Source organism: Cavia porcellus, unplaced genomic scaffold (genome assembly GCF_034190915.1).
Source record: "Cavia porcellus strain 051 isolate PalLab524CR breed Dunkin Hartley unplaced genomic scaffold, mCavPor4.1 scaffold_6, whole genome shotgun sequence".
Lineage (NCBI taxonomy): Eukaryota > Metazoa > Chordata > Mammalia > Rodentia > Caviidae > Cavia > Cavia porcellus.
In genome coordinates, this window is record NW_026947489.1 from 40,670,666 (window position 1) to 40,697,851 (window position 27,186).

The 27,186-nt window shown below is 47.1% G+C and overlaps 1 protein-coding gene and 1 long non-coding RNA gene across 2 annotated transcripts; one reads left to right on the forward strand and one right to left on the reverse strand.

Moving 5' to 3' along the window:
• The first annotated feature begins 4,475 nt into the window (after nucleotides 1-4,475).
• Nucleotides 4,476-26,677, forward strand: She (Src homology 2 domain containing E). Its single transcript, XM_013158849.2, has 6 exons — nucleotides 4,476-5,256; nucleotides 7,459-7,585; nucleotides 17,652-17,945; nucleotides 20,234-20,393; nucleotides 20,735-20,854; nucleotides 22,253-26,677. Exons 1-6 carry the CDS (start codon nucleotides 4,723-4,725, stop codon nucleotides 22,437-22,439), a joined length of 1,422 nt encoding a protein of 473 aa, XP_013014303.1. The 5' UTR covers nucleotides 4,476-4,722; the 3' UTR covers nucleotides 22,440-26,677.
• Nucleotides 12,944-13,681, reverse strand: LOC134476427 (uncharacterized). Its single transcript, XR_010048056.1, has 2 exons — nucleotides 13,525-13,681; nucleotides 12,944-13,351 (listed from the first exon to the last, which is right to left on the reverse strand). It is a non-coding gene; the product is annotated as an uncharacterized LOC134476427 (long non-coding RNA).
• Nucleotides 26,678-27,186: the final 509 nt, after the last annotated feature.

Here is a 27,186-nt window from a genome sequence, read left to right on the forward strand (position 1 = left end):
ACACAGAATGATAACCCCAGACGCAGTCCCCAGGGCTGCTCCTAGGGCCTGAGTGCTCCAGGAGTGAGCACTGGAGTTCATTCTGGGGGCACAGTCATGGGCACAAGGACATCCACCTCTTCAGCGGATTCCAGGAAGCACCTCAGGGCCCATGGGGCTGAGCTTCCCAGAGTTACAAGAGCCAGGCAGGGAGGGTAGGGGCGTGCACGTGGGAGGCAGCAGGCAGAGGCGAATGAAGTGGGCACCCACAAAGCCACAGGCAGCAAGAAGAGCTGGCTGGCAGCCCAGCCGGGGCAAGTGGGGAGATGGCAGAGGGAAGGCAGGCAGAGATGGCACGGGAGGGGACAGAGGGGGAGACACAGAAGGCAGCATTAGCGCTGCCAGCCAGCCACGTGGGATTGGCCCTGCCTTGCCGTGGAGCACAATCTCAGTGGACCCTGGGAGGAAGCCCAGACGAGGCCAACTCAAGCTTCACTAGTAAGCAGACAGAGCACACAGGTGTCATTCATGCAAAGCCAAGCTCCTGAGTGCAGCCCCCACCTGACCCCGGCTCACTCACCTGGCACTTCTGCACCCAATGCGCCCTTCCTCCCACACAGTTCAGCAGAGGGCTGGAAGTCATTGCTGTCCTGGAACCTGCCCAAGACGGTGTCAGCACTGCACTTCCCCGTCCCTGATCCTGACAGATGGGAGGGCTGCAGTACATGACAGAGGGGCTCTGTGTGAGCTCCCGCTCCACTCCCCCCTCTTCCCATATTCAAGCCCCGAGCCAGGGAGTCCTTCCCTATGCCTTTTGAATCACAAACCACACATGTAGGGTTAGAAGCAACAGCCAAGAGATGCTGGGGATGATTCTGAGCCTGGCATTGTAGGACAGAAACAGAAGAAAGTGAAAGGCTAGGGAAGGGACAAGGAAGAGACAGGCTGCAGAGCTTACACCAGGAGCTCCTGTGAAGCCAGGTGTGTAACCCGCCACCCCATAACCACTCAGCACTATCGTGGCCTTCGGCACCTACGAACTTATCATGGCAAGGGAAAATTAAGGGTGCAGAGAGAACTGCGTAAGGTGGTGTTGGGGATCACAAATTATAAATTGAGTCTAGAGGTCATTAGAAGTTGTCCTTGTCCTGCCCTGTAAAGTGGACAGGAACACAGAAACCCTTGCTTTCTCCTGGTCACAGCTGAAGCCCTGTGGCCAGTGACGCTGTGACATTCATAGGGCAAGGTAAGACCTGCTGAGGATGACAAAGATCTCTACAGCAGTGAAACAGAGGTAGTACAAGTTTCTCTTGGGGAAAACAGTTTCCTTATTGACCCTTGTCTCATCCTTGCAAGAGTGCTTTGTGCATTCCCTAGCCCCCTGTAATCACCGTTACTGTTCCTGGAATCACTTCCCCCACCATGTGCCCGCTAATAAAAACAGTGGCAAGCTGGAGAGCCGTTGCCCACCTGCGTCACTGATCTCCCAGCCTCCTTGCAGGCACCACGAAATTGTCTTTCTCTTTCATTTCATCCTTGCAGTACCCCTCATTCAGGCACTTAGGGATCTCAGCCAGGTCCCTGACAAGGAGCTGCACACCTATAATCCCACCACCTCAGGAGGTTGGGCAGGAGAACTGCAATTTTGGGAAATGTTTGGGTAATTTAGCAAGACCTTGTTTTAAAATAAAGCCTGAGGATCTAGTTCAGTGCAAAGGCACTGGGTTCAATCTCTAGTACAAAATAAATAAATAAAGCTGGCCAGGTAATAAATCTGAAGGGATTTTCTTTTCTGTAAGAGAAACAGAAATTAAAACCTTCAATTAAAAAAAAATACTTTTCTCTAAATTGCTCCTACCCATGACCTCCTAAACAGCAGCTTTAGCTGCAAATGAATCTAAATAAGACTCAAAGTGATTAAGGTATTTTAAAAATTAGATATGAATGAATAAAACCTGAGAGTTTGTGTGTGAAACCCGGCTGTGGAGTGTTAGTCTCAGTCTCTCAGTGATCCCCGAAAACATCTTTGGGCTTCAGGAACAGGTCAGGCACTAAGACCTCCTAAGTCTTAGAGAAATTTGTCAGGCACTTTGCCTCAGCACTCTGGGAAGCTGAGGCAGAAGAAAAGCAAGGTTGATGCAGTCTGAGTGATTTCACACGATCCTGTCTCAACATAAATTGTAAGAAATTTTAAAGGGCTGAGAATGTAACTCACTGGTAGAGCTCCTGGGTGTACACACACACACGCTGCTTTCACACACACACACACACACACACACACACACACACACACACACACACACACGCTGCTTTCACAAGCCTGCCAGTTGCCACTGTAAGTAAATACACCTGTTTCTTTAATCCTCACAAAACCCCTGTGGAACAAGCACTGTTACGCCTTCTTACACAGAAGTCCTGGAGGTAGAAATAACCTGGTAGTTTTTGCAGGAACATGTAGTATCTATGCTCACAAAGGGAGAAGGCTTTTTTTATATCCAAGGCATATTGGGCCCTGAGATCCTGTGCATTCTTCTTTTTTTTTTTATTACTTTATTCATTGATATTAAGAAGAAAAGGTAAAACAAATGTTCACAACAAAATAATGAAAAAGTAACAATTGTTAATAAATTACACAACATTATCTTTAGTCACTCAAGTACAAAATATGGGCATAAAAATTACTTCAATCAATATTAGTACAACCTTTCCTATTCAGTGAACTAAGTGACACTAATGGTATAACTAACTTGCACTTTTTTTCTTCTAATCTACTGCTTGGTCTAAGAAGTGTTTGTGTTTTATTTTGTCTGGGTTTGAGTTGGTTGGTTTGATTAGGTTTGCAGTACAGCGCATTGGACCCAGGACCTTCCCACTAAGCTACACTCCAGTGCTTTTTAATTTTTTTTTTATCTTTGAGATAACGTTTCACTAGATTGTTAAGTGGCTCAAACTCACAATCTACTTGCCTCAGCCTCCCAGACTGCCAAGATTACAGGTGTGTACCCCGCCTCCAATTTTCATTTGTGTTTTGCAAAAGCTGCAAGTATATATTAAGAACTCTTACAATTCAGTAAAAAGGAAGACAACCAACTCAGAAGAGGGTAAAGAATCTAACAGACATTTCTGCAAAAACATACAAAAACCAAAGGCACCTGAAAAGACACATCTTTAGCTACGAAACCATCACTTGATACCCAATGGGAGAGTTACCAGCCACAAATCAGATTAAAATAAGAGTCCTGTTTGAGGAGACGGGACCTTCACAGGGCTGCTGAACCTGTCCACTAATCTAGACAGTCTGGCACACAGCTTGACAGTTTCTCAAAAAGTTAAACAATGGGTCACCATGTCACCCAGCAAATCCACTCCTGAGTAACTACTTAAGAAAAGTTCATACCTATCAACACAAGAACTTACTCACAACTGTTCATAGCAGCACTGTTTATTTTTTAGCACTGTTTATAACAGCCAAAAAGTACAAACAACCCAAACACCCATCACCCAACGAATAGATAAATAAATGTGGCCCATCTGTATAATGGAATATTACTGAGCAATATAAAAGGAATAACACTGACACATGCTAAAAGGGTGAATCTCAAAAGGATTACTAGGGAAAGAAGCCAGATACAAAAGACCACAAACTGTTGACTCCAAAACCATGAAACTTAACAGAATGGTATGGACAAAATATAGATTAGTACTTGTAATTATTAATTACAGAGGGCCAGGGAGCTGAGGACTGGCTGCTAATGAATGTAACGTCCTCTCCAGGGTGGCGGAAAGGTTCTAGAATTAGACTGCAGCGCTCTTTGTAAGGGAGGTCCTCTCACGCACGCGCGCCCACAAACACCACCAAAGCAGTGCGGGATGTTTGCTTGCTTGCGTGGCTCACACTGGAGGATTTACACCGTGGTGCACGAGCCTCTACATTTAGTTTTTCTAAATGAAAGGATTTCAATTTTATAAGGTAAATATCAATTTAGACCCCACCCCCAACTAAAACGTTTTTAAACTCTTTGGGGGGGGAGGGGCAGGGAGGATCGGTAACGTGCAGAGCGCCACCGTCCGCACCTGGCCGTCCGAGGCTCGGAGTCAGACGCCACCGCCCAGGCCCCGAGGCGACGCCTGCCTTCCTAGCGGGGAGCGGAAACCGCAGCGATTCCCAGGCGTCCTCACCCGCCACCTCTCGCCCGGGCGCCAGGTTCCAGATCCAGCAGGCGGCGCCCGGTCCCGGGCCGGGTCCCTGCTCCAGGGAAGCCAGCGTGAGGGAAGCGCGGGCCTCGCGCCAGAATCTCACGGGCGACTCCTCCACACCCCAAAACCCGCGGGGAGCGGGCGGGCGCGGGGCTGCGCGGCGCGGAGGCGCGGGCAGTGCAGGACAGCCCCGGCCCCGCTGGCGGCTGTGCCCTCGGGGCGCGGCAGGGCACGTGCGGCCGGCGAGACCTCGCTGGGCCGTCGGGGCGGGCGGGCGGGGAGGCGCCAGCGCGGGGCGGGGCGGGGCGGGGCGGGGCCGGGCCAGCGCGGCGCCCGGGACGCTCCTGCCGCTGCGCCCCCGCTTGTCCCCCGGAGCGTGGGCAGGGCTGCGGGGTCTGCTGTGAGCTCGGCTCCCACCGCCGGAGGACGAGGCAGGAGAGTCGCGGTGCGGAGCCGAGGCTGGGCGCGTCCCGTGTGTCCTCCGCGTGGTTGTCTGGGTCCAGCGGACCCTGCCCGGCTTGGGCCACGGCCGGCGGGGCGCGGGGAATGCAGTGGCCCCCGACGGCTGGCGCCTCGCGGGGTCCGGGCCGGGTGCCCCCCATGGCTGCCAAGTGGTTCAGGGAGTTCCCGCTCACCCTAAAGCCCAGTGCAGGCGCTGGCAAGCTGCGCAAGAGCCCCGAGGTGGGCAGTGCGGGGCCCATCCCGGGCAAGGGCCGCAAGAACTCTGTGGCTGAGTTAGGCGCCCGGGCCAGCAGCGCCGCCCCCAAGGACAGCCGGCTCTCCCGGGACAGCCTACAGGGCCTGATCCAGGCTGCAGCCGGTAAGGGCCGCAAGAACTCGCGGGTCACCGAAGAGGAGCCCCACCGGGGCGCGGCCAAGACCTCCGGCTGCAGCACCTACATCAGCAGGCTCATCAAGGTGGACACCCAGGAGAAGGCGGCCAAGAGCAGCTACCCCAGCAACAGCAGCAGCAGCGGCAGCAGCAGCAGCAGTAGCAGCAGCTGTTCCTCCGCATCCTCTTCCCCTTCCTCCCTGGGCCCGGAGCCGGACAAGGGCAAGATCACAAAGCAGCAGGACACGGTAAGAATCCAGCCTGCCTTGCAGGCTAGGGAACACTAGTGTCTGCTAAACCCCAGGCTGCTGCACAACGAAGGGAAGGTCTGTCCTCCCTCATCACTCTGTGACTTCCAAGTCACCTTTGAAAACGAAGGACCTTTTCTTGAAAAAATTCTCATCCTAGGGGTGGAGAACTTTGCAGAAATGTACTTAGTAAATCCGTTTGGTTTTGTTAGCCTTCTGGAAGAGTGAACCAGTGCTTCCTGCTTCAGTAAATGTGACCCCTCGTGAATGGCCTATTTTAATTCTGCCATCCAGGAAATCTGCAAAGCTAGATTTGTGTGTGGCTTGTCCTTCTTGATCAGGAGGAATGGGACCCTCTAACCTGTAAGTATGGGTTTCAGAATTTCAGGAAGAAGGTTGGCCACCTCCCTCTCTAATGGCTTAGAGGGCCATTAGAGAGTGCGCTGTGCACTTCCACCCGGTAAACATCTGAGAGCTTCAAAAGCCCTCCAAAATGACCGTCTTCCACAGTGCAGCAGCCGCATAGTCTAAGGGGCACGGGGCACTGAGGGATGGGGAGGCTGCAGACCACCACGAGGAAATGCTAGCTCAAGAGAGAAGAAAGTGCTTCCTGTTTCTGACTCACTGGAGAGCTGGTGCTGTCCAATGTGGAGAGTAAGAAAAGGAATGTAGATGTGGGGAAAGGGCTGTCCGTTCTTAAAAGGATGGGACGGTTTGATCTGGTTCATTTCTCTGTGTGAACAGGGAGAGGTAGAGCTCTAATGATGTTTCAGAGCCCAGCTCAGGCGCTCATTTCTTGTTGTAGAAACTAATTTTCTTTTCTCACCATGCTTCAAATGTGCTTCCCACCTGGACCATCAGTATGGGCTCCTGCGTTCACAACTCCATTCACTTTTTCTCACACACATTCCCAGCATGCCTGCCCTGGGCCAGGTGAGGAGCAGAGAGCCACAGAAGAGTGGATGGACCCCGCTGGTATGCGACTCGGTGTGGAACCTGGCTGTTGGACTGGGTCGCCAGCACCATAGACCCTGGACTGGCGGATAAGACCCTGTGTGTGCTCTGTGCCTTGCGGCTGCCGGCTGCCATAATTGCCAATCAGGACTAAGGGAGGGAGAGCACAGAAGCCATTGTCCTCTGCAGTAGATGCCTGTGGCCTTCAGGCCATCACCTGAGGGTGACTGAGTTTTCTTAGGCCATCTGTGGGGCACAGGACTCTCATGCGGTTTGTATCCCCTCCAGGTACATTGCCATGTACTTTTCTTGGAGATTACTGTATCGCATCGTGGAGCAGGTCCCTAAACTTCCTCCCTGACAAGGGTTCTCTGTCCTTGGTATTGCCACCCAGCTGCTATAGAGCAGCACTATTATATATTTTCTTTGGAAAAGTAGATATTCTCAGACACATTATCAAAATAATATAAACCAGGTATGGTGGAGATGACTCTGATCCCAGCACTCTGGGAGGCTGAGTCAGGAGGATCACAAGTTCAAGCCCAGTCTGTGAGATCCTCACTCTGTCTGTCTGTCTGTCTCTCTCTCTCTCTCTCTCTTTATATATTTATATTTATAAAGTCTGAAGATAGAGCTCAGTGCACAACCCTGGTTTCAAATCTCAAAAACAAGCCTCAATCTGATCTGTAGCCTAGGGGAATCAGTTTGCCTGTGAATTACTGAACCTAGAACTTCTACAGCATTAACCTGTTTCTCCTTTATGAGGCTTGTGTCTTTGAAATGTTGTAAATTCCTGGAGGACAGGAAGCAGATCTTTAGTTCATGTGGAGCTCCTGCAATGCTCAGTCAGTGCTGGGGGGTAACTGACTCACAGTGACTACGTTGCTCAGCCGATTGGAGCTTAAAAGAGCATGGGCTGTGTGGTAGACCAGTTCATCTTTTATGCACTAAAGCCACAGACAACTTCCTCTTCCCACCACCCACCCTGCCGTCCTCTAACCCACAAATGTTTATTACTTGGGGAGAAAAAAGAAAGTAGAAAAAAAATTGAGGTTATGTAAAAGAGTTTAAATGAATTGTTGCAAATTGGTTACTACAGAAAAAAAGTTTGTCCAACTTACACACATGCTCAAATACAGGAGCTGTCTGAGCTCATTAGAGACACGAAGTCTCCTGATCTGCGGACTTCATTGGCTTTGGGTACACAACAGTGGTCGGCACCCACCATCCTCTCTTGCTCTTTGACAGGTAATCATTTTAGAAGACTATGCTGACCCTTACGATGCCAAGCGAACAAAAGGTCAGAGGGATGCAGAGAGAGTTGGCGAGAACGACGGCTACATGGAACCCTACGATGCCCAGCAGATGATAACAGGTTTGTGCCCCACTCTTTCCCTGGCACACAGACACTGAGCCTGGTCGCATGGTAGCCAGGCCACCTTTGGTCAAGCACTTTAACTGAATCCTACTGATTGGAAGAAACAGAAGTGAGGTCTAGTCTAAATTTGAGCTGTCTGTCTTCATGATTTAGTGTCCTTTAGAGTTTTAGCATTTATGGAGATTTTTCAAGTTTTTCTGCTTGTATGTAAAATGACACACGGAGGCCTGAAGATCTGCCAGAATGTGGTCTTTGGTGTTAAGATTATTTACATACATTTCTTGACTGCATTCAAAAGACATCCTCAGAAGTAGTCATAAATCAGTACCAAGAATTCATACTTAAAGGATTTTAAATTGTAAAAATTCGTAGACATGATGTGATCCTGTATTGTAGATTTTCTCCAGTTCTACACCACTGAAACAAAATGTTTAATTACTGGGAAATAATTAACAATCACTCTCATGAGCCAGCATTCAGGGCAAACCACCTAAAACCAAATTTGACTAATCTGATAACTTTCCAAGTCAAAATAATGCAGTTTGGACTAATTCTTCCCTTACTTTTGGTGCCAAACTTTTCTGTTCTCCTGGTTCTCTGAAGTTAGTGTAAATAATACTTAATCAAAATAATATATTAATATTAGCCGTCGTTCTCGCCAACTCTCTCTGCATCCCTCTGACCTTTTGTTCGCTTGGCATTCGCTTGGCGAATTATTAAGATGGATTTGAGAATGTTAAGGAAGATTTATCGGTTCACTTCATTTTCCTTTGACCCATGGTGAAAATGTAGTTTCTGAATGCTGGTCTGGGAGCCTCATCTGCTGGGCTCTGAGGCTGGGAAAGGAGGGCTGGGTCACGGGCCCAGTCTTTGCCTCTGGGGTCTGAACACACTGCAGCCCCAGCTCAGGCCGCAGAGCACGGAGCCGGAGCCGTGGCAGGCAGCACCCTGGAAGGGCTGAGCCCAGCCCCCAGCCGAGCCAACAGGAAAGCTCAGCTCCGCTTCCTGCCTCTGCTTACAGAGATAAGGCGTTGCCTTTGGGACGGGTGTACCCTGGCCAGGCGGTGACCCTGCAGGTCACTGGACTGTGACCCCTAATGAAATCTGTGAATGAAAGGAAGTGAAAATGAACTTAGTCAGAAATTTTTAAAATGTCAGAGGCTTGAAAGGAATAGGGAAAGGATTTTCTTTGACATACAACTGAGAAAAAAAAATTTTTAAAAAAGGAAGACGAGTTACTAATGCTTAACTCTGATTCACTGGTTCTTTGTCATTCTTTTGATCCTTTTGATTGTTGTTTTAGTTTTTTTTTTTTTTTTCTGTTTTCTTTTGAAATGGGTCTTGCTATTCAGCCCAGGCTAGCCTTAAACTCATGGCAGTCCTCCTGCCTCAGCCTCTTGAGTGCAGGGTTACAGGTGTGCACCCCCATGCCTGGCTTGGTTTTTATCCTTCTTTTTAACTGGTACAGGTGAATTATCTATATCATACCAACTGTTTATTTGAGGATTCAATCAGGAAAATTCTGTATTTTAAAAACTGAATATAGCTTTTTATTTTTAAAGTAATCACAGGAGCTCTATAAACAAGGGGACTGCATTGTGTACCCCTTTTAATGGTAAAGGACAAGAGCAAAGGGCTTGGGACCTGGCTGTGCTCACAGATTTTTAAGAAGCAGAGCAGAAATCAGAACCTAGCTTTCACACTCTAAATTTAGTGGTCTGCCCGTCATACTTCCTGCTCCCCAAGACACACTTGAAATGATGCATGTGAAAGTGCTAAATTTAACCGAGTGTGTTGGCACGAACCTGTCATTTCAGCACTCAGGAGGCTGAGGCACAAGGATCCCCCATAAGTTCAAGGCCAGCCTAGGCTACATAGTAAATTCAGTGACAGCCTGAACTACATAGAGACTTGTCTCAAGAAAAACCACAGCAGGCGGAGAGAGAGGACAAAAATAAGTAAAAATTTAAAAAGTAAAAGTGGATTGTGGATGTAACTCAGAGCAATGACTCAGTGTTTAATCCTCAGGACTGGAAAAAATAAAAAAGAACTATAAACTTGACCCATAATTAGTGACATCTTTTGGCTTAGACTAACTATGAATATATATTCAAAATTCAAAATTGGGGGGGGGGAGTAAAAAATTGTCCAGCTTGAAATAAATATAATAACTAGTATTTAATATTTCAGTATTTTTTAAATTTTGACCTATTTTAAACAGTTTATGTGAATAAATTTATTTAGGTACAAAATTAGCATAATCTATTTGTAAATAACTTCGAATTTATTAAAATCTAAATTCTAAATTAGTAATCTTAAGTACATAGTACACTTAACTTAAAATTTATACTAGTAGACCTTATTTAAAATAGAATATCCCAATGGGCCAGGGATATAGCCCAGAGGTCCTGAGTTTGATTCCTGGTACCCTCCTTCCCCCCAAATTTTACGTATATATGTGTGTGTGTGTGTGTGTGTGTGTGTATCACAAAATAGCTTCTCAATCAGTGTAGAAGATATGCCGTAGGTTACACACTGGACAGAATAACAGGAAGTGAGTTTATTGGAAACTAGAAATAAAAGATATGCTGCTAGTTTTTTTTTTTTAATTAAACCTTTTGCTGGGAATTAAACACAGGCCCTTTGTGTTGAGCTATATACCCCAGTGCTTTTTATTTTTTTATTTTGACACAGGGTTTTGCTCAGTTGTTCAGGCAGGGCTCAAATTTTGGGATCTTCCTGTCTCAGTCTCCCAGAGGGCTGAAATTATAGGTGTACAGCACCATGCCCAGCTACACTTTCTACTTTGTATTTATTATTTATTTTTGTCCTTTTTTTTTTGAGACAAGATCTCACTGTGTCATTCAGGCTGGTCTTGAGCTGGCTGTGTAGCCCATGCTGCCTCAAACTCACAGAAGACTTCCTGCTTCAGCCTCCCAAGTACTGGAATTACAGATGTGCACTACCATACCCCACTTACTTTTTTTTTGGTGTCAGAACTTGAACTCAGGATCTTGTACTTGACTTGCAGGTGCTGTGGCACTGAGCTATATCCTGGCCCTACCTTTTAAAATTCAGTTTGCTTCTTATATACTTCCTTCTCAAATTCAAGTTCAAAAATTTCCCATTTTCTTTTCTTCTCTCTTACCCCCCACCCTTTCCTTCTCTATCTGCCTGCCTCTGCATCCCTGACTCTGTCTCTGTCATCACTCTATCTATCTTAGTGCTAAGAATAAAACCCAGGGCTTCACACATGCTAGATGAGCACTCTGCCAGCCCTAGAGATTTCTCATATTCCTTGAGAACACTGAGGGTTTTCAGTCGGTTTGGGCTTTCCCGCAGGTATATCAGGACAAGGGCTTCAGTGCAGCACTGCAGTCAGTGTTGCCTGTCTGTGCTGCCTTCTTCCTGCCTGGGCAGTGAACAGAGAGCGCCTGGTGTTACTGCCGTCTTGGGCACACAGAGTGCTGTTGTGGTGTTACTCCGTAAAACCCACACATGTGCACGTAGCAGGCTCTGTGCTGGACGGAGAGCCAGCCAGAGAGGAAGCCCAGGCACTGGGACCCCACTCTTGGACCACACAACCCTAGCTGAAATAGGGAGACCCTGAGTTTGATCCCAGCAACCCCACCTCATAAAAGAAAATAATTTATGAGTAAATTCTCACTGCGATTTATCTACAGGGTTGTTCAGGAAAGAGTGTCTCAAGGAAATCACTCTCAGGAAAGAGTGATTGTGAATACAGGCAATATTAACATTAACCTCTCATTTTCTGCTAAATTAGCAGAAACTTTTTTTGGGAGTGGGTGGGTGCTGGGATTGAACCAGGACCTTCAGCATGTAAGACATATATTTTAGCTCAGGAACTTACAGAAATATTGTACTAATAACGCAGAATAATTTAGCATTGCAAATTTTAGCCACAAAATTTAAAGTAGTGTTGGATGAGTCTTTAGAAGTTCCCTAAGAGCCATCAGCTAGTGTGAAAACTCTTTGCACACTTGATCCCTGATAGCTACTAGTCAAGGGCTTACTATACAGTGAGGGCGAACCTTTGAGAGCTTTCAGTGACACGAACAACCCCCTGTGTCACACACGCCAAAGGTTGGCCACCACTGGCTTACTGGGCGCCAACCTTGTCAAGCTAACCTCACTGAATCCAGCAGCAGCCCTTTCATATAGATTTCTCTTAACCAGTTCAGGAGGCCTAGGTTCAGAAAAATGAAAAAAATCATCCAAGGCACACAGCTGAGAGGAAGACAGCAGGTCATCAGCAGCCTTAGGTCTGGCTATCGAGTTCCATTCAAATACTGTGTTTAAAATCTCTGTTTTTGCTTCCAAATGATTTTGTTGTGGTTTTTGCTGTTGTTTTTGTGTGTTGGTGCTGGGAGCCCAAGCTTTCACACGTGCTAGGCAAGTGTTCCACCACTGAGCTGCACTGCCCAACCTAGACTATTTTCTTTGTTACACTCTAGAATTTCTGAATTATACCTGCTTTTATTCAGATAGTTAGATTTATTTGATAAGAAAATATGAAAGTCATTTCAAATCGAAAGCTTGGCACTTGGTTGGGCATGATGGCACACACCTGTAACCCTAGCACTTAGGAGGCTGAGGCAGGATTGCTGTGAGTTCAAGGCCAGCCTGGGCTACAAAATGAGCTCAAGGCCTGAACTGCAAAGTGACACCCTGCCTCAAAAAGAAAAACATAACAAACAAAAAAAAAAAAAAAAAAAAAAAAAACCCTGTTTCTGATTCCAAAAGGAAACCAGAATGTATGAGGTGCCTGTGGTAGAAACATGAAGGGGATTAGAGAAAGGTATGTTATTTAGAACTGTAATTAACTTCATTTTCTTGGTGGAGTGTTTTGAGACAGGCTGGTTTTGAATTTACAGTCCTCCAGCCTCACTCAGCCTCCCAAGTGCTGGGATTCCAGGTGTGCACCACCACACCCATTTTTGGTGTTTTGTTTTATTTTGTTTTGAGCCAGGGTCTTGGTAAACAATGCATGATGTCCTTGCTATGCAGCCCAAAATGGCCTTGAATTTGTGGCAGTCCTGCCTCAGTCTCCCAAGTGCTATGTTTTGTAATTAATATTTTACATGAGATTGTTTTGAGTATAGATAAGCCCTGGGCCCTGGAGTCTGTAATAAATGGTTTGCTGCTAATGGTATCATGACTGTGGCCTCTGCTTATTCACCTGTGAAATGGGCTCACTCCTCTGTCAGTGTGATGCATCTTCTATGAAATGCCTGTTAGCAGCATCCCCAACAAATGCAGTTGTTACTTAAATGCTTTAGACAGAATTCCATTTTCAGAGAATTCTCAATACTATAGAGACATAGCTGCAGTTAGTGAAAGTAAGTCTTCATCATGTTTTTATTTATTTATTTAGAGACAGGGTCTCACTATGCAGTTCAGGCTGGCCCTGAACTCACTTTGTAGCTCAGATTGGCCTCAGCTTGCAACTATCTTCCTGCCTCATACGTCGTCGTGTTTTTAGAAGTGGCATCATTAGCCATATGTGGGGAGGGCTGGGACAGAGAGGAAATTGCTGGCCCCTGGTAACGTTTCTCACCAAGCTGTGCCGTTTGCTGGGGCCCAGGCAGGCTGGCCGCACAAGAGTGTTTATCTGCCTCCCGCCCCGCACTGCTGTCCGTCACGGGGCCTCTGTCGCAGCCAGGGTGTAGCTTCCTTTCCCGTTTCCTCCTTCTCAGGCCCGTTTCCTCTCAGAGCCAGCTCCGCACGTCAGGGGTTGTTCTCCTGCAGGAAGGGTCGGCTTGCAGCCCCGCGATTGTTTCTGTTTCTATGGCGCCTCAGGTTGGGGGCAGCCAGGTGTTGGCGGGAGTGGAAGGTTGGCTGCTCCTCAGGGAGGGTCGTCCCAGCTCTGTCCCCCCAATTAGGCGCTGTATTTGGCGGATTTTACCCAGACTCACCCTAGGAAAAGAGGGCACATTCTCAGCCATCAGCTTCCCTGAGTCTCTGCCATCCTTCCCTCAGGTGTCTGCAAGGAAGGACCCCAGGACCGCCTGTAAAAGAGAAAGCCAAACACACCCAGAACTCAAGATTCTAACTGCTGTGCCTTGTTGTAATGCAAACTTACTGAACTCTGCTCCTGAGCAGGACTTCTTGTATCTTTTTCTTTTTTTAATTTAATGCAGTATTGGTGATGAACCCAGGGCCTTCAAGCTGAGCTACGACCTCAGCCCTTTTTATATCTTGAAACAGGTCTCACTGGTGTCCTTAAATTGCCCAGGCTGAACTTGAACCACCCACCTCAGCCTCCCAGAGTGCTGGGATTACAGGCATGTAGACTCCTTGTATCTTATCTTGGAATCAACTGCTTCTTTGAGTTCAGCTCTGCAGAACTGAAGCCAGGACCTTGGGAAGGACTTTTCAGCAGACCATGCTGCAGTCCAAACCGCGGGTAAACAAGTTCTGATTAGAAACCTAAAAACTCTAAATTCATCCTTAGACTTCCTTTGTGTTTTCTGCTTCCTTTTTTTTTTTTTTAGCTCTTTAGAAAAGTTCTTTTTCAAAACTGCCGGCCTTATCTTAAGTGAACCAAGAACAGAGTTGGCTTTTGTTTCTTGTTTTCCATAGCCAGCATAGGCCGTGAAGATAAAAAGCTATGGGACTGCAAGTCAAGAGGCCGAGACAGGAGATGCGGCCTGGTCTTGGGCAGCCGGGTCCCTGGCCTCGCCCGGAGTGGGGTAGGGAATGGTCTTGCCAAGACACATTAGCAGTATTGTGCTCTGATGCAGAAGACTTAGGACAGGCAGTATCCGCTTCCTGGGGACAGGCCAATCCAGGAGTGATTAGCCCAGAAAGCAGGAGGAAAGGAGCAGGACTTGGGGACCAGGAAATATGGAGTGGTCCTTAGGCTTTGATTCTTATTAGGATCATTGGGGTTTTGGGGGACAATATATAACTATGTAGCCCAGGCTAGCCTTGAACTCATGGTGATCCTCCTGCCTCAGCCTCCTGAGTTCTGGAATTACAGGTGTGTGCCACCACACCTGCTGTCCTTTTTAAACTAACTCTCTGTTCATTTGTCATCCTTTTCTTGGTACAGAAATGATACCAAGCTGGGAGTGGTGGAGCACACCTGTAACCCCACCACTCGAGAGGCTGAGGCAGGAGGATCACCGCAAGTTCAACACTGGCCTGGGCTATAAAGTGAGACCAGCCAGAATTACATAGTGAGACTCTGTCTCAGAAAACCAGTAACAGCAACAAAAAAACAAAGAGCGAGACAGATAGAGACAGACAGAAATTATACTGAGTAAAGGATTCTCCAGGCAGCTTCACCAAGCTGTTCTAAATTAGAGGGTGTGAGTCCTCCTGTTTTGAGCTCCCGCAGCCCAGTTCTTCTGACCTCTTCCTGCCACCCCACTCTTGCTCCTCCTTCCTGACTAGCTTCTCCATCCGAGCTGAAGGATCCTGGCTAGAGCACACCTTTTACATGCACACGCCCAAACACAGTCATCGTTCACACACTCAGACAATCGCATTTTCAAAGAGAATTCGGGGCAGCACAGAGTAATATAAATGGTTCAGAGCAATTAATTTAGCAAAGGAAAATCTCAGACTTCTGCTACCTTTGAATGTGAGTGGTGTCATTATGTATATTGAGGCCTGGGCATTGAGGAGGGAAAATTTCCAGCCCGTTGTGTTACACACCAGCCAGTTGCCATTTTCATCAGTGCAGGGCAGCCCTTGGTGTCTGATCCCCTCTCCTTTCTCTTCTTACACAACTGCCTTTATTCTCACAATCTGATTTGCGTAACTCTTTGATGTGTACCCACACCATGGCCACCTGCAGTCCACCTGCGCCCACCCACTCAACTATCCATCCATCCATCCATCCATCCATCCCTCCAGTCATGGCTTTGCACGTGGAAAGCAAGCCCCAGTGGAGGTCCCTACTCACCCTGACAGCCCCCCAGGGCTAGAAGCAAACATACCAACAGACCAGTCCGGATGCAGCCAAAGAGTGAGGTGAGGGCGGTTTAGTGAAGAGTAGGTGGGCTGCAGAGTCTTCTCCAGAGACCAGGAGATGCTGAGTTAGACTTCAGAGGGCTGGAAGAGCATGGGCCCTGGCAGTTGTGTGGCGGCACAGTGTGGGGGGGACTTTGGAAGGTCCTGTTCGGTTGAAGCAATAGTCAGGTCATGGGAGGACAGGGCAGAGTGGTTGAGAGAAAGAACTGGAGGGGGAAAGTCTGTTAGGGCCTCCTGTGCCATACCAAGCCTGCTGTTTTAGGGAGTAGCCCTTGGAGCACTCACAAGCCAGTGTGTGAGGAGACGGAGGCACTTGCGTTTAGAAAGATCTGTGACTGTGAGCAGGTGGAGAGTGGCGTCAGGCTTCCAGGGGGCCAGCATGGTGCTTCTGTGAGCCCCAGTCACCAGCTCTGGTGTCTGCCATCTCGCCCTCTCCAGCTCACCCAGCACTGCCCCGTCCTCAGTGTCAGCAGTCCCTGAGCTCTGCTGGCTCCGTCCCTCTGTGGCTGGCGAGCTGCGAGGCTGGTTGCGGCATGTGTTCCCGCTCATCCCTGCACCTCAGTTCTAGCCGCACCCTCTCACTCCTCCCTGTGGTTAGGGTTATCTTCCAGTGAAATAACAAATGCAAGTACTATTCTCTGTTAAAAGACTCAGGCCTAGTAGTGCGTATCCGTCATCCTAGCGCTCTGAGAGACTGAAGCACGAGGATCAAGAGTTTGAACCCAGACTGGACATTGGGAAGTTTAGCAGTTTAGCAAGACCCTGTCTCAAAATTTAAAAAAAAAAAAAAAAAAAAAAAAAAAAAATTTAAAGACCAAGCATGTAGCTCAAAATGAAGGCCCTGGGTGGAGTTCAGTCCCCTACTGCAAAAACAAACACACCCAAAGAACTGACAGATTTCTGCACTGCACATAGGATAATTCAAACATTTTTCCTTTCCTTCCTTTTTTGTGTTTTTGTTTTGGTTGGTATTTGTTCTTTGAGACAGAGTCTCACTATGTAGTTCAGACTCACTTTGAACTCGCTTTGTAGCCTAGGCTGGCCTCGAAGTAAGTCTCCTGCCTCAGCCTGCTGAGTGCTGGAATCACATGGATGTGCCCCTCAGCTGGCCAGGCCCCTTGCTTTCCTAACCCTGTCATTTTATCACTTGGCTTACCTACTTTTCCATCTTCTTCTCCCACTACCTCCCTCCTCCCCAGTCTTTGGTCCTCCAAGCTCCTTTCGCAGTCTCCTGTGTGGAAATGAGCCCTGACTCTTCCAGCCTCTGTGTCTTCACTCGCACTGCCTCCCCCAGGAAACAACCTTTTCTATCAAAACCAAGTCTTCCTCCGTTTCCCATCAAGGAGCAGTGGCCACAAGTGTGGCTTTTGGCACCAGCTTCCTGCTTCCACCCCAGGCTTCGCCACCTGTGGGTTTGGGTAATTTCCTTAACTTCTTTGTTCTTTTTTCTACATATCGGGGAAGTTACAGCATCCGTCTGAGAGTGGTTGAGGTCAGACAGTGGTGCTCACCATGTGGCCAGCAATCGTGCCTGTTCACTGTGCGACCGTGGTCGGTTTCCTAGGCCCCTCTGTTTCTTGGGTGTAGCCTGCAGTGGGAGCCCCAATTCATACACTAAGTGTGTGCGGCCCCCACACAGCTGAAACTGTCCAGAAGCCAATTACCCAAATGCACACAAGCAGCTTCCCGAGTGTGTTTGGAGCAGTGCTTTGGATATCATAAACATCCAGCCACTTTTGGTCAAAACTCTTTCACCTGGGTTTCCTAACGTGCTGTAAGCCTGAAGGTGAACTTGACTCAGAGTGAACACCAGGCTTGGCAAGTGAAATGGGTTTCTCTGGGGCTGCTTCTTGCCACTGTTAGGGGCACCTGAGTCCCCGATCTAAGCTAGGGACCTGGGGGAAAAATCTCCAGTGCCCCTGGAGGCTTCTGTGGCTTCTCAGCTGATGGAAGGTGATACACCCATCAGGAATAATCTTGGAGTCCCACACCCTCCACCAGTCAGCAGCAAGCATTTACAAGGCCCAGAGAGTTCTGATTGACAAGGGAGTGTGTTTTTCAGAAATTAGACGCCGTGGCTCCAAGGACCCCCTGGTGAAGGCTCTGCAGCTGCTGGAAGGGCCCTGTGAGCCTGGGGAGAATGGCGGTGCCAAGTCAGAGCCCATGGCCAAGAGGCGCGGCTCCAAGGACCTCCTGGGGAAGCCACCACAACTCTACGACACTCCCTACGAGCCCGGCCCTGAGGGGAAGGCTTGGCCTTCGGACAGCCGGCTGCCAGAGGATGATGAGAGGCCTGCGACTGAGTATGAGCAGCCCTGGGAGTGGAAGAAGGAGCAGCTGGTGCGTGCACTGTCAGGTGAGCACCACGGGCGAGTCACACCCCCCCCCCAGCTAAGTCTCCTTTAAACGGACACGTGACTGCACACCTCATGGGTACCTGTGTCGTTCCCATATGCGCGTGCATTGTGTAATGGTCAGTCAGGGTAATCAGCATGTACATCAGTTCACTTACTCCTGCTTATGCAGTCCAAAAGCCTTATCTGTCTCAGCCTGGCCTGGTGGTGCACACCAGTAATCCCAGCGCTCTGAGAGACCAAGGTGGGAGAATTGAAGCAAGTTCAAGGCAAGCTTGGGCTATGTAGTGAGTTCAAGACCAGCCTAAACCATGTATAGAAACTCCGTCTCAAAAAACATACGAACTCTTCCTAAGGGAATCAGTTCTTCAAATGTAAAATTAGTTTTATTTTTATTTTTTTGACACAAGGTCTCAACGAGTTGCCCAGGTTGGCCCAGAACTCTCAGGCTTAAGTGATCCTCCTTGTTCAGCCTCAGAGTAGCTGGGACTAAGGTTTAGGCCAGGGGACAAGGTCTGGTGTGTATGTAATAGAGCATGTTGATAATTAGGTTGTCAGTAGATGTTAAAGATAAGCATCCCCCCTGCAAAAAAACAACTTTTCAACTTGACTGACTACCAGATTTCTTTTGCTCTTCATTTAGCATTTTAGAGACATCTTTCCCTCTGCCAGTAAATCCAGGTTCACAATAAGTAGCAGAGCCACGGTACAGGGAGAATAGAGGAGAATGTATCTGAGCCACAGCCGGGAACATTTGAGTCAGTTTCCATGTCGTTTAATTCCCCTCAGCGAGCCCACATTGGGTACCTGCTGTCTCTCTGTGCCATGCTGTGCGCTGCCATTGGATCTCGGTCTTCTGTCCAGCCCTCATGTTACAGAATCCTGACGGCACTGCACGGTGGTTTTTCTCTGGGGTTTTTTGTTGGTTTGTTTTGAGACAGAATCTCACTCTGCCGTTTAGGCTGGCCTAGAGCTCAGTTTGTAGTGTAGGTTGGTTCTCTCTGTTTTTAAGTGGATATTTCATTTTATTAATTCATTTTCTTTTTTTTATTTGTTTGTTGATTGATTTTTATGGTTTTGGGTTTTTTTCTCGGTACTGGGAATGGATCTCATGACCCTGCACGTACAAGGCAGGAGCTATACTGCTGAGCTGTATGGTTTTTTGAGACAGGACCTCACTATGTGTTCAAGGTTGGTCTTAAACTCTCACTATGTAGCTCAGGCCGGCCTGGAACTCAGCCTCCTGAGCACTGGATTACAGGTGTGTGTCACACATGCCTGGCCATTTTATTATTTCATAGAAAAGCTCTTCTTTTGTATTTATAGAATGATACTCTTGCAAATATAAATCATTAAACATAACTATATTTAATCTGTACTCTAAAAATTACTAAAGCTAAGACAGGCATGGTGGTGTACATCTGTAATTCCAGATCTCGAGGGGCAGGGCAGCCTGAACCACATAGCAAGACTCTGTCTCAAAAACAAAACAAAAATAATCATCAAATAAAATTACTAAAGCTAAGAGTTCTTTTGGAAGTCCACACTAACTGGGCTTGATGGCACATGCCTGCAATTCCAGCACTTGGGAGGCTAAGGCAAGAGGATCACCATGAGTTCAAGTGTAGCCTGCACTACAGAGTGAATCCCTGTTTCAAAAAAAGTCCGTACTGAAGCAGGGAACAGAGACATTCACCTGTAACCCTACCTACTTGGGAGTCTCAGGCAGGAGGGTCACAAGTTCAAGGCCACCTGGGCAGCTTAATGAGACCCTGTCTCACAATAAAGAATAACAAGGGCTGGGTGTGTAGCTTGGTGCAAAGGACCAGGTTCGGTCTCAGTACTGGGGAGGGGCCACTCAGGGTAGAGTACTGGCATATGTAAGACCGAGTTCCCTGCCCAGCAACGCAAAAACAATAGCAACAAAACAAGAGTCATGCGAGTATACAGTGGGAGCTTCCACTGTATATTCATGAACTTAATTCATTCCACAGCTCTGGAAAAGATGGCAGCATTGGTGAGCCCATGAGGAGTTTGCACACAAAAGCAAACCAAACTCTTGCCAAATTCTCCTCTTTGCCAGCCACATTGTATTACAGCAGTTTCCTCTCATATTCTGAATCTGTGTGGTGCTCATGCACACCGTACGGAAAGGTGCTCAGATAGCAAGGCCAGCAGGAGCTCAGCATGCCAAGGAGTTCTGCAGCATTTAGGGCTCAGGGGATTCGGCCTTCCTGCGGCTCACCCCCCTCCCCCGGGTCCCTGGTGGTAAATGGAGTCCTCCTTCCAGTCCAGTTTGAAGGATCTGAGCGACCTTCGGCCAGGGAGGAGACAGTGAGGCAGCACCACCGGCAGAAGAGCTGGACCCAGAAGATCCTGAAGCCAGCCCTGTCCGACCCCAGCGATGGGGAGAAGAAGGTGGACCCCAGCCTGGCCCTGGACAAGCAGCCGTGAGTGTCCCTGGCACGGTCTTCACAGCCCTGGTGCTCAGTGGGGCTCGGTGGGGCTCGGTGGGGCTTGGTGGGGCTTGGTGGGGTTTGTTCCTGCACAGGGGGTGAGTGGAAGGTACACCAGCTCCAAGAACTGTCCCACACGGAGTGAGACTCACAAACCACACCAGCTTTTCACTCCTGTGTGTCTGCCGGGTTTTGGACCCAGGACGCCCGCCCCCAGCTGCACTTTGTCTCTTCTAAATGTGAAACGGCATCTACTTCAGGCTGTTGAGCTTCCGCCTAAGAGATGTTGGTTTTTACATCTCCATACTCACGACCTTCCTTCACCCATCTTCCAGCTGGTATCACGGCGCCATTACCCGGGCTGAGGCCGAGAGTCGTCTACAGCCCTGCAAAGAAGCTGGGTACCTCGTTCGAAATAGCGAGTCGGGGAACAGCAGGTACTCCATTGCACTCAAGTAAGTATTTCAGCCTCCGGCCTTCTAGGGCCAGGGAGGGTGACCATCACTGCCTTCCCTGCCTTTGGTGGACAACCAGTTAAAACAGACGTTGGGTGCAGTGGCACATGCCAGTAATCCCAGCACTTGGGAGGCTGGGGCAGGAGGATTATCATGAGTGTGAGGCTAGGCTGGGCTACATAGTTCAAGGCCATTCTTGAGACCCCATCTCAAAAAAACAAAATTAGTTAATAAACAAAATAGGTGTCATTTGAAGGTAGCTCACAGACTGTGTCCAGAAAATAAGGTGATTTGCTTGGGCAAGAAAAACCCAAGCACAGTGGTTATGATACAGGATGGGGCAGGTGAAAGGCTGCCAAACCTGTCCTAACAAGGGCCCGTTTCATTAGCATTGTATATCAGTCAGCTTCTGCCTCACATTGCCTGGTCTGCAGGAGAGCCTCTCAGTAGATAAATAATTCCTGATAAAAAGAACACTCTCCTACAGATGGCTCAGTTGCCTTCTTTTATACGTTAGTGCTACAGAACTTAATAAATTGCATCCTTTGATTGTCAAAATGCTAACTGCAATTTCAGTACCCGTCTCTTATGGCGATGGAAGAAGCATCACTTGCCCATCCCTCCTCTAGCTGAACAGCACACAGAAAAGGTGCTTTTGCCCAGCAGGCTGGGCGGAGTGTGTATCATGGAAATTCTCCTTGCTCTGTGAGTTCAGCCGCACTGCATTGGAGGATCATTGTCAAGAGTCCTAACAGCATTTCCTTCCTGAGGAAGCTGAGCCCCTGTGCTGAAACAATCAGACTGGAAGGGAAAAGCCGGTGGGGGGCGACGTGGCTCAGAGAATGGGAAGGGCTACCAGATACACAATACCAGGAATAGCTCAACTGTGTTCCTGAAATTGGGATTTGTGGATTAGATCTGTGAGCCTACGGTGCCAGCTGTCATTATATACAACCAGGAATGGTCTTTCCACATGAGGGGACAGTTATTATTATTATTAATGTGTGCTTTTTGGAAAAAAAACAGGGAAAGAAATTTCACCTATGTCCTTTTTAGCAGTAGTGAGGGCGGTGAGCTCCTTCCCCTTAGCAGCCTTAGGATTGGACTTAAGCAATAATTTTGTTAGTGGGGGGCCAGAAGGGACTTGGCTTTCTTTTTTGGGTCCTATACCTGATGACTCATGTGCAATAAGAAAAAACAGCTCAAATGTGACTTGCATGGAGGCCACACCGCAGGGCTTGCATGCGCTCTGCTGGAGCCTGTGTCTCTGTCCTGTGCAGGGATCCCAGGAGTGGGAGGCCCAACTGGCCCACCATGAGCCTGGCTGGGGCTGCATTCACAGGGAGGAGTCTCGGCTCACTCATTCACATCTCCTCTATGGTGTTTGTGTCACTCCAGGACAAGTCAAGGATGTGTCCACATCATAGTGGCTCAGACCAAAGACAACAAGTACACACTGGATCAGACGAGCGCCGTGTTTGACAGCATCCCAGAAGTGGTGCACTACTATTCCAACGAAAAGCTGCCTTTCAAAGGGGCAGAACACATGACCTTACTATACCCTGTGCACAACAAGCTTCACTAAGGTTCAACAACAAGAGCCCTGGGCTCCTGGCACCTAAGAGGGCATGAACCCAGCCAGCATCTTGGGATTAGATGGGCTGCTCCTCAAACCCAGGACAGAGCAGGATCTTACGTGGACTCAGCAAGCTTTGGTCTTGAGCCCTTCAGTGACCCTTGGTGTCTAGCTATCCTTGTTCTCCTTGCCAAGTAGCTGCACAATGAGAAGCCATAATTTAGTGTTGATTCCTTCTCTGGGGTAGTTTGGGGTGTGACCCTTGGAAAAGGTAAGTCTGGAGTTCAGGAATATCGAAGTTCTCCAGCACTATACTGGTCATTCCCTGGGACACCTGCTCTCTCAAACAACCATGGAAATCACTAGGCTTTAACACAGGCCAGATGTGTGTACGTGTTAGTTACACCCTTGTGGGAGAGTCGATAGGCTATGGGACATTCTCTTCCTCCCTCGGGGGTCCTAATACAGCTCTAGTGTTCATGCCAAAGCACAACACTGGCAGAAGGACTACTTTGTTGGTCAGCCTTTCTAAGAAGCTTGCACTGGGCATATCTGTGCAAGCCAGTAATCCTAGCACTTGAGAGGCTGAGGCAGGAGGATACGCATTTCAGGCCTCCTGGAGCTATGATGAGGCCCTGTCTCAAAAACCAAAGGTTTGCATTTTCTCAGTCTGTATGAACTTTTTCATCATTTTTGTGCAAATGAGTAATATAAGCATAAATTAAAAGGAAGATACCCTGTGTAAGAATCTATGATGTAGGGGGCTGGGGATTTAGTTCAGTGGCACAAGCGCCTGCCTGGCAAGTATGAGGTTGTGAGTTTAAACCCTGGTACCTGGTGATGTAATTAAAAATTAACAATAAACTATGCAAGATTTTATTTCTGATTTTTAAAAGTTCCAAAAATTTTGAAGCCTGATAAGCATTCTCTTATAGGATAATTATATAGAACTTTAGATAGCTTTTATTTCATCTCTGTGTTTTTTAGTTGCCATGGAATCATCTTTAAGTATTGTCTCTAAAATTAGATTTGCTTATATTTTAGTAAATGTTTTAAAAACAATGATTTTGGGGTCTGACTGTGTGGCCTGGGTTCCTGGAGTCTGTGAAGTCTCCTTCTGCAGGGCAAGGCCAGTTCACACTGTACCAGTGTACTTTGAGGACTTCTGGGTTGTCCTCACTACTGTTCTGTGCTGTTAATTGTCATATATTTTACCTTTTTGATTTGTTGTGACCACGTATCGCCAGTTTATTACTGTGAAAACCTCGTGGCAACGACGTGCTGTGACAAGAGTGCTGTGGTCAGCACGGGACTGATGTTTCTGTGCCACAGGGTTTGTGACTTGGTTCTTAGAACTGGTCCAGATACAGATGGGCTGATTGTCGTCAATGTCTAGTTAACTTCTGTAGCTCCTTTCAAACACAAGTCAAAAAAAAAAAAAAATGATTTGATTAAATTATTAGGAAAGCACCTCTTTCTAGTTTATAGTGATCATTTGACTATCACGATTTAAAGGCTAGGAAAATTTTTGCTTCCTTTTCAGTGATGATCTTGTCTCCAAAGACTTGTGCGATCATTAGTATTAAAAAATTGAAAAAGACACTAAAAAGTTGAGAGGAACTTTTCTAACCAGAGTTCAATTATTTTGTTAATAAGAAATGGCTCATCTTTTTAAGTATTGTAAGAATTTTTAAACTGCGTACTGTGTTGTATACTGTATCTTTAGTACAAGGGTTTAATTCTGTACCCATACGTCCAACTCTATTCAATGAATATTTATTATTCTCTGTTTCATACATTGTGCTAAACTTATTTTTAGATCAGCAATTTAGCAATTAAATCTCATATTTTACTTAACCTTATTTTATAAAATAAATACAGCAGTTATTTTAACTTTAATAAATGCAAAGGGCTTTATAAGTTTTTTCTTGGTGCATTAAATGATTTTTGGCCCGTACCCAGCAAGTCTGATGAATGTATAATGAAATAACATTTTGAGAACAGACCTGACACAGTATTTATTGAGTTATCATATGCCTAGGATTGTGCTTCTATATTTTTCCATGACCTGCTGTTTGTGTGTGTGTGTGTGTAATTAAAAGTGGATTTCTTCTAAAAAGTGGCAGAGATGCAGAGTTTATAAGCAGTCTAGTCACTCTGTGATTATACAGAAGATTATAAAAGCAGACAGAGAGTAGGTTAGTGGAAGGCTGCTGAGGAGGATGTTAAGCTACTGTTTTCATCTTCGATTGTGACACAAGCTGACAAAATGCAGGGAATTCGTAGCCGGGTGGTGGCTTTGAAGTACCCTGCATTCTGAAAACAATCCGGCCCAGCAGGGCATCCTAATGGCTTCCTCGCTAGGCCTTGAGGCCAGATCTGCGGCCTCCAAGCCCGGGCTCTTCCTCATTTTGTTTGGATGTAGTGTTTTCCTGTTGTCTTTATTCTCCTGAGCTAATTGTGCCTTGCAGAATTTTTTCTGGTGAGAATAGCGTCTTTGGGTGAATTCTTATGTGCTGAGTTCAGCTCTCACAGCTGTGTCTATTCTTCGTCCATTATCACAACTTTGTAAAAGCACTGCTCTGCTGAAGGTTCTGAGTTGCACCGTTGGTTCCCTTCAGGTGTGTAAGCACAGAGGGCAGCCCTGAGCAGTGACACAGGTATAGTCCCAGCTACTCAGAGGCTGAGGCAGGAGGATGGCTGGAATCAGGGGTTTGAGGCCAGCCTGGGCCACGGCTAAGACCCCATCTCAGAAACACAAAAGAGTGGGCAAAGGGCATTCTTTACTTCTGTTGATGCTGTGGCTTATTTCTATCAGGATGGATTTCAAGTACTAGAACAGTAGGTGTTTAAGGTAGGAATTTAAAAACATTTTAATACATGTGCAAAAAGGCAAGTTTTGACATGCCTGCTCTGTACCGGGCACCCAAGTGTCCTCTAAGTTATGCAAGGTGCTTGGATAAGGAGCAGAGAAAAAGCCTCCATTCTGTGCTGCTGAAAGTGCTTTACTGAACTGGTGTTCATTCACTGGCCTCTACCACAGCGTGGCGGGCGGGAAAGGCAATGGGAAACAGCCCCAAGTCACTGATTACATCAGTTAACCATGTTACTACTATGTCCTTAGCTTTTGCTGTTGGATGCTTTCTTTTTGTTTTTTGAGACAAGGTCTTGCTTTGTAGTTCAGGCTGGCCTTGAACTCACAGTGATCCTCCTGCCTCAGCCTCTCAAGTTTTGTGATTATAGGTGCATGCCACTACGACTGGCTGCTGAATACATCTCAACATTTACTTTAATTCAGAAGGAAAACCGTGAAACAGACACACCTTCAGTTGTTTTTTAAGTGAGTTATTAAAATGCCTTTTGTTAGAGGTTCCTGTCTTGTTTTTCCTCACTCTTGGGAGAAGAAACCTGGAGGTGTCTGGATTTCGTTTCTCTTGGGCATGCTTTGTGTTTAACAGGATTTCACTGATACCTTTCTTTCTCTATGTTTGGATAGTTATACCTCATTTGTTAGTTGCCCTTTCTCACTTTCTGTAACTGGCAGTCGTTTGGCCTTCTGATCTCTTTAGCATCGCCTTTTTTTGTTATTTCCAGTTCTTGCACTCCACTCACCTCGATTTAGGCTGGCTGCTTGCTGCTGGCCCTCTGTAAACTCAGCCTCCTTCCCAGCTGACCCTGGGTAATAATGAACGGTGGTGTGTTACTGCCATCTACTGGAAAGAGAGGAAACTGCAGTTGGGAAAGCAAGCTGCGTTAGGGCTAGCATTCTCTAAAGGGTTTCTGATAGTCTATACAGGGAAATAATGGTGACACGGCAGTAGTCATCTTGCTGTGTGTCCTTCCCTGAGTAAAGGATGGTGTGAAGCCTCATATAACCCCCAGCCACCGGCGGGGTCATGAAGCTTCAAATCTTATATTGTATTTTAGTGGACATACTGGAATTTAATCATTGAGATGGGCAACTCGTTCTGTCAGGTTCTTAGCTATTTGTTATTTTGTCAGAAGGATTTAACATTTTTGTATCGGTATATTTACATATACAATACATGTTTTGAACTTTTAAAGCCATTTGAAAATTGTATGTGACATGGGTGTCTGTGTATATAGTGCCCTGGTAATTTATATTGTATCAGAAATATTTTATAAAATTTCTGAATGTCTGGGAGAAGCCAGTACAGGCTGTGTACTCTGCTGAGATGGTTTACTCTGAAATGTAACTTTCAATAAACATTATTATACCGAGAAAACGAGAGTGTCTTTGCTTAATTCAGTTTTGAGAGTCACTTCCCTTACTAAGGAGCACTTCCGGTGCTAAGAGCTGTGGCTGAGCTTTCTTTCTGGGGGCTGGTAATAAAATGAACAAGCGATGTGGTGGGGCACAGCACTGAACTGAGCCTGTCTCCCCACTTCACATTTATTCCCCCCCCCCATGTCTTCCCAAATACATTGTAACCCAGTACAGGTCTAGGTGTAGCTCAAGGAGAACTCACCGACTGTGGGAGCCCCAGAAGAGAACCCCCACACTGCAAACAAATTTAATATAAAATGAAACAACACAGCACTGTGTTCTGGTCCTGTTTCCTTGGCCTGCCTGTGTATACATTATTTGCACTGATTCTCCTCCCTCTCTGGACACTCTGTATCATTTTTGTTACTAATACAGATGCTCCCATCCCATCTGTGGGATTTGATGCTTAAATTTAAGACTGTCATGAGGCTGTAAAATCTGTATTTTTAAAAAATTCCACAGGTGACT